Here is a 10,152-nt window from a genome sequence, read left to right as displayed (position 1 = left end):
CCCCTCCCCTCTCCTCCCCTCCCCCCTCCCCCTCCACTTTACTTTCCTCCCCTCCCCCCTCCCCCTTCTCCTCCCCCGATCCCACTTTCTGCAACCCATCCCCGCCTTCTCCACCCTCTTTCCCTTCCGTTCCAACCTCCACCCAATTTTCTCTCGTCCTCCTCCTCTCCCCCCACTCACTTCTTCACAGGCTATCGGCGTTTTCTTCCCTGTCCTCATCGCTGGCCTCGGCCCCGTCCGTTCGCTTCTCAGCCAAACGTGCGTGAGTTGCCCGTTCGCTCTCAGCTTACTTGAACTTGCAGATCTTACTTCTCACCCTACATGGAGACACTTGACGAATGAAGTCTGCCACTTCCCCCGCTTCAACGCACTCCCCCCTCCTCCTTTCCCTCCTCCTTCAACCTCGTCCTCTCGCCCTTCCGGACTGCACCACTTGAAGATTTGCACACATTGCTGGATCAGATTGCCTTCTGTTTTTCCAAGAGATGCAATATACGAAACTATACACAATTACACACATAGCAATATTGTACACGTCCTCCTCCTCGCTCATCGCCCCTTCTTTCATTTGCCCCTTCCTCACTCCGTCTTCCCGCCACCCTCCACTATGTCTGTCAAGGGCATATGGTACAGGAGAGTCGTGTCGGCATGCCCTCGACTCCCTTGCGAGGAGCTCGCTGTCTTGGCCTCCTTCACCTCCTCCTTCTTCTCCTTGCGGGGCATCGATAGAGACCTGGACTGCAGCACGGGCCTGAAGACGAGGAGCCACGAGGACGACATGCCGAACACGACCTGAGCACATGCTCATCAACAGTCGGGATAGGAGAACCAGGGACGACAACGCAGAGGAGGGAGAGGAGGGAGAGACAGGGAAGATGAGCGAGAAGCGGACGGGAAGATACGGAGGAGGAGGGGAGGAGAACGAGCTGAAGAAAGGAGGGAGCTGAAGGAGGAGGGGAGGAGAACGAGCTGAGGAGAGGAGGGAGCTTAAGGAGGAGGGGAGGAGAACGAGCTAAGGAGAGGAGGGAGCTGAAGGAGGAGGGGAGGAGAACGAGCCCAGCTGAGGAGAGGGAGCTGAAGGAGGAGGGGAGGAGAACGAGCTGAGGAGAGGAGGGAGCATACCACTGTCCAGAAGTAGCAGATGAAGATGATCTCCTTCTTCCACTGCGCCAGGTCGCCTCCCATGATCGCTCTGTGGAGCAGCGAGACGTACCGCAGAAGGAGCTGCAGCAGGAGCAAGCTCGAGATCACCCACTTCATCCTGAGCATGTGGACGTCAGCTAGATCGTAGCTGGGGTAGAAGCCTCACATGAAGAGCCTGCTTCTGATCTTCCTGTTGATGGCCATGCCGGCCAGTCTCGTAGCATAGAGCTGCGTGCTCGGGTGAGGCAGGAGCGAGCTGAGGAGGGGAAGGCTACCTGCAAGAAGAAGATGGCGCAGAGGTCGTAGAAAGAAACCCCAGCAGGTGGCCGAGCCTACGGTACGTTGACAAGCAGCCCTCGACTCGTCCCCAGCTCTTCACCTGCTCTCACATGGGCTGGAGTAGGTCACTGCCATCGGGTCCCACGCAGATCCCGAGAGGCTGAACTTGTACCTGAGGAGCATCCGATGAGGCTCAAGAGCGTCAGGAGGAGGAAAAGGGCCACCAGGTGACATGGAAGGCGATCGAGGGGACAAGCAGCAGCATTGAAAGCCACATCTGCAGCATGCCTTCAGTCAGTCCTCCGCCCCTCCCCTCCCCTCCCTCCCCTCCTCTCCCTCCCCTCCCGTCTTCCGCCCCCCCCTCTTCTTCCTCCTCTGCTTCTCTTCTTCACCGTCGCTGCAGGAGACAAGTGAACTGTCGACGCATCGAACTGCTTGAGGGCACTACTGAAGGAGCCCTGCAGCTGCCCCCTCATCCACTGGAGCGCGATCACAACCGTCCCTGCTCCCCCATAAGCATTGCCTCGCGACCTCACTCTACACCTGGCCATTGTATCTTGAGCAGCAGGACCAGGAGGATGCAAGTCCATGGCTCAAGAACTCCATCTTTGACAAAGGAGAAGGCTTGACATGCCTCTGCTGCGCTCCCCGGCAGCAATGCCTGAACCTGCGACATACAGAGGCCAAAGGAAAACTTGAACAGCATCAGCAACAAGAAAGCAGCAGGCAACATCGCTCACAGTCCATAGCAGGAAGAGAAACAAAATCCACATCCTCGGAAACCACCTGAATGGAGCAAGACGTAAACGGCAACGATCACAAAGAAGATTCCTGCTTACATCTGATTGAACGGCCCCGAACGAGTCTTGAACACGAGAAGCATCCCTACCATGGCATCTCAGCAGGCACCACTAGCAAATCGAGAGGGATAGAACAAGTAGAACTCCTTCTCTCTTCCTTCTCCTCCCCTGAATCCCACCAACCACCTCCAAACACCGCGCTCCTCCATCTGTTCCGACCTCATCGACCTCCTCTCCTTCTCTCGTGCACCCGCTCTAGCGGAAGTTGGCCATTTTTGAGCTCTTCCTCCTCCTCCTCCTCCTCTTCCTCTTCCTCCTCCTCCTCCTCCTCACCTCTGCCATGCCAGGCTACGGCAGTCGCTGCCCCCGCGACTATCAAGATGTCGCTGAGCAGCCATGGCACCATGGGCTCGTTGCTCTGGTTTTACTCTGGTTTTTACTTTTTAGGAAATAGGGTGTGTGTGGGGATGAGGGGGAGGGCTATGATGTACATGCACAGCTGTCAAGCCCTCGGAGCTTGTCAATGTGTAGAAGGGACGCCGAACAATCAAGGAGGAGAGGGAGGGAGGGAGAAGAGGAGAGAGGAAGAGAGGGAGAAGAGGAGAGAGGGAGGGAGAGAGAAGAGGAGAGAGGGAGGGAGAGAGAAGAGGAGAGAGGGAGGGAGAGAGAAGAGGAGAGAGGGAGAGAGAAGAGGGAGGGAGTAGGGAGGACACCGGGGAGCCTCGGACCCTTATGTGCGAGGGAGGAGATTCGAAGAGGATAAAGGAGCGAGGGATTGGGGTCGGGAGTGGAAGGGAGAGACCGGGGGAGAGGACGTGGGACTAGAGGAAATGATGCAGGAAGATTCTCAGCAGGCTGCCAGTGTGTTCCTTGTGCTGATGAACCAGGATTTAAGGAGAGGAGAGGTCGCTAGCTATGGATATCCGTCCTCTAAGCGACAAGAAGTCCAAGATTGTCGCTGCCAACGCAGCGCTCAAGAAGGAAGGGCTGGAAGACTTTGTGGGGATCGGGATAACTTTCAAGTGACCTCTGCGACCGACTGCCGCCATGTCTGATCGCCATGGCAGGCATGACAAGACATCAAGACAGTTCATCGTCACGCAGGCTGCCGAGTGAGTCCCTTGCTGCCTCTGAGTGCCTTCCGCTCCCGTTCAGCCTGGTCCTGCACAGGCACGGCCCATCCAAGGCGATCTTGTTTCCCGGCGACATCATCCTAGCGGTGGACGGTTTCAGCTTGGAAGGAAGTGACTCCAAGGACGTCAGCAAACTGATTCTGGGTCGGTCACGGTAGAGCCCGCTAGCATGGCATGACGACGGCGCAGGTCTTGAAGGGACAGCGGTGGAGCTGTTGATTCGAAGCATGAAAGACGACGTGGAGAGAGTGGTGAAGCTGTTGAGGGCTCCAGTGACGGTAGGACGAAGGAATTTCGAGACTTCCCTCGTTCACACTCGATCTCGCAGCACTCCCAGTCGTTCTCGCCGACAATCTCCAGAAGCTCTCGAAGCTCTCCCTCTCATTCAAAGATCCCCAAGGTCTGAACCCTCCAGCTGCTACCTCGCTGCCTCCCCCCCCCCCCCCCCCCCTCATCACCACCTTCGCCTCGTCCTCGTCCTCGTCCTCGTCCTCGTCCTCCTGACAAGGGAGGCAGAAGAAGGAGGAGGAGGTCAGGTCCAAAGCTGCCATACTCCCGTCAGGCTTCTCCTCCCCGTCCGCTCCTGTGGAGAGCGTCCCCGAGGCCGAAGAGACCTTGTCGCCTCCTGCCAGCACTCCCACGGTATCGGAGCAGGAGAAACAGAGTAACGCTGACTCCCCCAGCAGGAGTTTCGATTCCCAGCAGCACAACAGGGCAGGGAGGGGGCGGGGGCGAGCGAGGACCAGGCCGTTCCTCACAGAGTCGACATCGCCTTTGAGGGGTCGGCCAGACATGCGAACCATCATGACCAGCACCTTCCTGCTCCCCCGGCCCCCGCCCCCTCGGCAGCGGAGGAGAACAAGGACAACGCCCTCTTGTTCCGCTGCGACTTCGGCTGCGGGTTCTCCGGGGACTACAACACAGTAGCGAGCCACGAGGAGTTGTGCCAGCACCGGACGGGATGGCGAGGTGGCGGGCGCTGCTCCTTGCGATGTTCGTGCTTTCTGATATAACGGCAGCTGAACTAGCGGGCAAGGACAGAGCTCTCCCCTCTCCTCCAGCGCAGCCCATTCTCAAGGTCGCCTCGCCTCCTCCTGCTCTGGTCAAGCCAGACAGCAGAAGGAGCGTACCCGCCCTTGTCCCCCAGCTGGACCAGGGCAGCCTCCGGATCAGCGGCTCCAACATCTTCTCGCATCCTCCTACCAGCCGGTCGCCCGTCCTGCCTCCCCAAGCGATGCATGGCGAGCGAGTCCCGTCCATGAGCGCGAGCATGGACGCGCGGCCGTACATGAGCGCGAGCATGGAGATTGGGATGTAAGAGGAGGAGCGAGGGTGCCGTAGCTCATTCCCTGCCCCAGGTCTCTTCCTCCATCTTCCAGTACAAGAGCTCCGCAGAGCGGAGCTGCCGTCCAGCAGAGGCTCTACGACGTTCCCATCCAGGCCGTGCAGGAGGTCCAGCTCAGGGCACAGGGGCATCACGTGGTGCCGGCACAGGGGCATCACGTGGTGACGAGTGCAAGGTGAGCTGAATGTCAGCTGGGGGAGGATGAAACCCATGCGCGCAGGTCTGCTCCCTCCGACAGTGGCAAGCCCAGCCAGTACTTCGCTGACCGGGTGAACTGGAGGATCCAACGGCAGGAGGAGGAGGAAAGCAAATCGAAGATGCCGCCTCCTGCTGCCCAGCAACCGTCCAGGGAGGAGGTCAAGTACAAGAGCTTGGACGGGAACCATTTGCTCAGGGCCTTGGCTTCCGAAAAGGTTGTGTCCTCCGTGGACCCGGACGGAATCCCCCACTTCCGTCCTCGCGCAGCCCCGCGCGACGTCCCTCCTCGGCCCGAGTCAGCCCTGTCGCACTCCCGTCCCCTCACATACGCGCCCGACGAGCCGGTCGGAGGTGCAGGAGCAGCGAGGCACTTGGCGCACGTCCACTCGGCCCAGCCTCACTTGGTCTCGCACCCGCAGGATGCGGCAGGTAAGCGAGCAGCCCTGCCTCTTCGTGCCGCTTGTGAGCGGTTTGGGAGATGGCTGGCAGGAAGGGAAAGGGAAGGAGGGGGGAAGAGGAAAGAAAGGAGGAAGGAAAGGTGCAGGAAAGAAGGGGGAGAGGGAGGAGGGAAGGAAGAAAGGAGGGAAGCGAGAAAGGGAGGGAGGGAAGGGAGGGAGGGAAGGGAGGGAGGGAAGGGAGGGAGGGAGGGAGAGATGGGGCAGGAGGAGGGCCAGCATGAGTTGAGTTTGAGCTAACTGGTTCCACGTAGGTTTCGAGCCGCACTACATGAGGTTCGGCCAGCTGCCGGTCATTGACCTGAGCAAGAACTTACCCTTCTTCGCACACCCGCATCATGCGCTGCCCTCCATCGTCCAGAGGAAGTGAAGGAGAGGAGAGGACAGTAAGATATCAGTGAAGGAGGATCATCCCAAGAACTCTCTGTCGCTCGTTCGGTCTACTTTGAGGACATCTTATTCACAGGATCTTACATGTAAGCGCATAATCTACATGAATGAAACGTCAGTCCGTCTCAATTCACTTCTTCAGTCTTCGGCTCAGTCTTCGGCTGTAGGACTGGCCGGGCCTCCGGGCCCCGGGCCTTCGCTGCGCCGGCTCCATCCGAAAGCACGTCCATGCACATCTCACTCGCCAGTGCATGGGGGTCAGGAGCTCTCGTTCTGAAGGGAAGGGACGTTGAGCTCCGTCTTGAGCTTTTCCAATCTGATCACATCCAGGTCAGAAAGCAGTCTAGTAAGGCAGGGCAAAGAATGCAGCGCAGGGAGAGAGAAGAGAGAGCGGAGAGAGAGGATAGGAGAGAGAGGAGAGAGGAGAGGGGAGAGACGAAGGAGAGGGGAGGAGAGAAAGAGGCAGTAGACAAAGAAGGGGAAGGAGAGGAAAGGGTGAAGGGAGAGAAAGAGGAGGAGGTAGGGACGAGCAAGGAGAGGAAGGAGAGAAATAGGTAAGAGAGATTGACCTGTCAAGGATGTGGTTCATGCTCTTCACGAGTCCCTTTCTCGCCATGCGAATGTTCTCATCCCCGTTGAGCTCGTCGACAGACAACATCAGCTGATCGCATCCAGCAGAGTGAGAAGGGAGGGCGAGGAACGACAAGAGCAAGGGCAAGGGCAAGAGCAAGAGCAAGAGCAAGAGCAAGAGCAAGAGCAGCAAACAACAATCAAAATTGATCACGCAAATATCTAGGCCCAGAACACTAATGTGCTTCGATGGAGATGACGACGACAAAGTTGATGGCAATATCAACATCACCCATTCATCATTCATTCATCATCATCATTGGTATAACCATCACCAACATCAACATCTACAACCAACCTTCATCCCATCTTCAGCAAGGTAGAGAGCGAGCTTGTGCAGCTTCTGCATGACCTCGACCACCTCCCCATGGAACGAGACGATCCTCTCGATCGCATCAACCCGCTGCCCCATCACCATGATTTTCTTTCCGATCCTATCCACAGGGTGAGGAGATGTCTGCGTCGGCTCAATCTCCTGCCCCACAGGCAACCTGAACCCAACCCTCGTGAGGAAACGGCATCAGGGGAAGCTCCCCCCTCCTTACATGGTCAGGCTCAGCTTCATCCCATCATGGATGCCCATCTTGGTCAGATCTCCATCGGGGAGGAGAGGAGCGATGGGACCTCCGGGCCCCTTGAACCCGATCACCTTCTGCCTCTTTGGATGCACGCCAGTCGCCAGGTACACCTGACTTCAATGGCGACGTCATTCAGTGTGACTCATTCTTTGTCGATCTGATCAGCCCATGACGTTCGAACTAACACAGATAGCTGGCAGATCTTGCACTACATCTACAAGCTAGCTCCTCGTGCACCTGGAGGTAAAACACTCCAGCACCATTGTTTCCCAGCACTGTTCTTACGGTACCCTGGCCTTCTCATCCGCACGACTGAGAGCTGAGGTGATCACCTGATTGTATGCGCTGCTGAGCTTCTCTTCTACTTCTCAGAAGCTAGAGAACCCTCCACCACCTGCTCTCCCTCACCAACCTTCACCCTTCCTGCATCATCTGTAACAGCACTACCAGCAACTCTTGCCCATCATCGACGCCCTATCCTCCTGCTCCTGCTCCTGCTCCTGCTCCTGCTCCTCCTCCTCCTCCTCCTCTCACGTGTGGAACAAGGCGGCTGGCTGCTCCGTGTCGAGGTGGAGGCGGTAGGTGGCGGGGCCGAAGCTGAGCAGAACCTCCTGCATGGCAGGCGGCCAGTGATGTGGTCCTGCAGGGATGGGGTGGGGTGGACATAAGGGGGGGGTGCCTTGAAACGATGGTGAAGGCACCCACAGGGGTACATTTGAGTAGTCAAGTACCCGTACCCAGATCAATTGTCATCAGGGAATGAGATAGGTGGGGTGATCAACTTGTGTTTCCTGGCAGGGGATGGGGTAGGGGTGGAGTCACGGACCTAAAAGGGGGTAGGGTAGGAAGTTGAAGTCTCCAGCTCATCGCCCTCATCCTCATCTGATGACCCCTCATCCCCTCACAATCCCATTTCTGCGCTCGTCCGGAAATAGAGGGTTCGGCGCCATGGCAGGTCTTGGGCGGTCAGCAGCCGCTGCGATGGCGGCACTAGCGCTATCTATGGCGCTTTTGCTGACGACAATAAGAGGAGGAGATGAGTCGACAAGCTCCAGAAGTGTGCTTTACATCTTTGGGGGGGATGGGATGGTGGTAAGCCGCTTCCATGTCCATGGCCTGCCTTTGTCACACTGTACTGCAGAAGCCGTCAGCCAGCGCAGAGCTCGAGTCATATGCAAACATTCTCACGTTTCCCAACTCAAACTCGCATGCTGACTCGTCATCCTCGCCGGCTGCCAAGGTGTGCGATCTCCAGCGCACTCGAGAGGCCACTCTTGAAAGCTTTACCAGCAGGATCATTCGCCCGAAGTCAGCGAGCAGTCGAAGTGGGCGATCAGATACCTGCAGACGGGAAAACTGTTTCAGGGAGAGAAGAGTGGTCATCCTGCCACGTGACTTCATTTCTTGCTACAAAGTTAATGCTGTGCTGAATCATCTGCAGTGGTGTAGATTGCTATTACAAGCACCCTGCTAGCTACTGCGCGCGACGAGAGCAGTCCTTGAAGGGCTCAGGATCAGCATCCACAGCAAAGCCATCAGTACGTGATCTCTGAGCTCTCGAAGTTGTGTGTGACATGGGACAGGTCGGGGGCACCTACGATGCGGACTGCTTCTTCTATCACAGCGTTGACTATTGCATGCGTCTCAAAGGTGGTTGCTTTCGCTTCACGGCACATGATGGCGCTAAGTCTTGTCCTGCTTGCAGCTGAAGAGTCGAAGGTACAACAGCAGTCGCTCAACCACGTGAATGCCCAGGAGAAAAGCTTGAAGAAGGCTGCTCCTCCAACTCCACGACCTCAGACTCGCACCTCGCACTCTGTTCCTGCTCTGTCGCATCCACCTGCCGACGTTCATGTGAAAGTTGCAAAAGTCAAGATGGAGGAGGAGAAGGCAGAGGAGAAGGTCAAGCAGGCCAAGGTGGGAGAGGGCTGACTGCTTACTATGCTGCTTAACAAGTTGTGTCAGGAGGAGCTGCACAAGCTTGCCGCCGCCAAGCGAGCGAGCCATCTCAACAACCTGCACAAGTCTGAGCGAACAACTTTGAAGACGTGGAAACGCGATGCAGAAGCAAGCACGGACCCTGTGATGTCTTGCTTGCTCTCAAGGCATGTAGGCTAGCTGACGGCTATGAACTTGACAGGTGGTCAAGTGGTATCTCGAGCATGGCATCAAGCCGATCGATGCTCTCAGAGGGTCGCGCGCCTCCATCATGTCGCTCAGTCTGAAGCCGAAGCAGCAGGAAGCACAACAGCCAAGTATGTTGCCCCTGCTGAGATCTTGGTGCCACTGAACGAAAATTTCAGGATCAGCTCGAAATCATCTTGCTGACTTCAAAGTTTCAAAGTCTGATTTGAAATCAAGCTCTCAGAATGAGCTCAAGAAGGAGCAATCAATCAAGATGTTGGAGAATGAGGCCCGCGTGGACGGCTTAGCTCTGATTCCGATCAAGTAAGCAGAGGGGAAAGAGAGGGAGGGAAAGTGGTGAGGGAGGGTGAAGGAGGAGAAGGAGCTTTGAGGGGAGGGTGAAGTTGTGAAGGTGCTGTTGTGCTGATCTCTGGTCAGGTTGGTCAAGGATGAGATTCACGACATCGTCCACGAAGGGCTGAAACGTGACGCCAAGTGGGAGTCGACCGAAGGCCTTCGACCGGTAGCGCGTCCTCCTGGCGCTGGCTAGGAGGTCTGACGTCATCATGTGCAGGTCTCGTCAGCCGCTCCAACGTCGAGCCATGGAGCTCAACGAGGGGATGCACCTACCAAGAGAGCTTTGAGCTCCAAGGTCTCCTCCTCCATGCTCTTCGTCTCTCACGTCCGGCAGGAGCAAGAGTCGCTTGAATGGGAGCAGAAGCATGGAATGAAACTCTCCGCTCCTCGTCTTCCTCCTGCGGTAAGTCAAGGCTCGAATGATCGACATTGGCGTCTGAGACAGCATGGCAGAACAAGGTCCTGCTCTCGGCCAAGCGCGAGGATCCTAAGGTTGTGCGCGCGGAGGATGAAGCGAAAGGTCTCGTGTTGGTTCAAGTTGCTCGGGAGCTAACGATGTTGTCAGGCATCGGTATGAAGGGCATCGAAGCCCTCGGGTTCTCAAGTTCTAGTGCGTTCGTGAAGCACCTGGAGCGCGAGGGCATCTGAAGCTCCTCAATGATCTGATCTGTGTTTATATTCTTTTCTCTTGTATCTCTCTCTCGTCATCTTATAATACTT

The 10,152-nt window shown here is 56.9% G+C and overlaps 5 protein-coding genes across 5 annotated transcripts in view; 3 read left to right on the top strand and 2 right to left on the bottom strand.

Annotated features, from left to right (window-relative positions):
- The window catches only part of GUITHDRAFT_71458 (hypothetical protein), a gene marked incomplete at both ends in the record, with an annotated part of 2,116 nt that extends 1,860 nt beyond the window's left edge, over window positions 1–256 (top strand). Inside the window, one exon of the mRNA XM_005832170.1 lies at window positions 191–256. Coding sequence (XP_005832227.1) covers window positions 191–256 — 66 coding nt within the window. The remainder of the gene's footprint in view (window positions 1–190) is intronic.
- A 323-nt stretch (window positions 257–579) lies between these two features.
- On the bottom strand, window positions 580–2,628 carry GUITHDRAFT_139161 (hypothetical protein; the record flags this gene model as incomplete). Its single annotated transcript, XM_005832169.1, has 11 exons — window positions 580–792; window positions 1,123–1,224; window positions 1,310–1,371; window positions 1,419–1,475; window positions 1,533–1,594; window positions 1,647–1,699; window positions 1,815–1,924; window positions 1,966–2,116; window positions 2,163–2,208; window positions 2,262–2,307; window positions 2,556–2,628. 11 exons carry the CDS (start codon window positions 2,626–2,628, stop codon window positions 580–582), a joined length of 975 nt encoding a protein of 324 aa, XP_005832226.1.
- A 509-nt stretch (window positions 2,629–3,137) lies between these two features.
- Window positions 3,138–5,723, top strand: GUITHDRAFT_108885 (hypothetical protein; the record flags this gene model as incomplete). Its single annotated transcript, XM_005832168.1, has 11 exons — window positions 3,138–3,244; window positions 3,290–3,334; window positions 3,378–3,499; window positions 3,545–3,633; window positions 3,684–3,755; window positions 3,872–3,997; window positions 4,039–4,324; window positions 4,375–4,669; window positions 4,714–4,875; window positions 4,921–5,327; window positions 5,608–5,723. 11 exons carry the CDS (start codon window positions 3,138–3,140, stop codon window positions 5,721–5,723), a joined length of 1,827 nt encoding a protein of 608 aa, XP_005832225.1.
- A 216-nt stretch (window positions 5,724–5,939) lies between these two features.
- On the bottom strand, window positions 5,940–6,754 carry GUITHDRAFT_152778 (hypothetical protein). The gene is made up of 3 exons (XM_005832167.1): window positions 6,672–6,754; window positions 6,313–6,404; window positions 5,940–6,059 (listed from the first exon to the last, which is right to left on the bottom strand). Exons 1-3 carry the CDS (start codon window positions 6,720–6,722, stop codon window positions 6,002–6,004), a joined length of 201 nt encoding a protein of 66 aa, XP_005832224.1. The 5' UTR covers window positions 6,723–6,754; the 3' UTR covers window positions 5,940–6,001.
- A 1,145-nt stretch (window positions 6,755–7,899) lies between these two features.
- GUITHDRAFT_139159 (hypothetical protein) lies at window positions 7,900–10,080 on the top strand (the record flags this gene model as incomplete). Its single annotated transcript, XM_005832166.1, has 14 exons — window positions 7,900–8,043; window positions 8,093–8,191; window positions 8,242–8,342; window positions 8,393–8,489; window positions 8,535–8,601; window positions 8,657–8,868; window positions 8,917–9,060; window positions 9,092–9,206; window positions 9,255–9,399; window positions 9,514–9,598; window positions 9,650–9,727; window positions 9,767–9,835; window positions 9,886–9,952; window positions 9,998–10,080. 14 exons carry the CDS (start codon window positions 7,900–7,902, stop codon window positions 10,078–10,080), a joined length of 1,506 nt encoding a protein of 501 aa, XP_005832223.1.
- Between the last annotated feature and the right edge of the window lie 72 nt (window positions 10,081–10,152).

Source organism: Guillardia theta, assembly GCF_000315625.1.
Source record: "Guillardia theta CCMP2712 unplaced genomic scaffold GUITHscaffold_36, whole genome shotgun sequence".
Classification (NCBI taxonomy): domain Eukaryota; class Cryptophyceae; order Pyrenomonadales; family Geminigeraceae; genus Guillardia; species Guillardia theta.
This window is presented reverse-complemented; position numbering and strand designations above follow the sequence as displayed.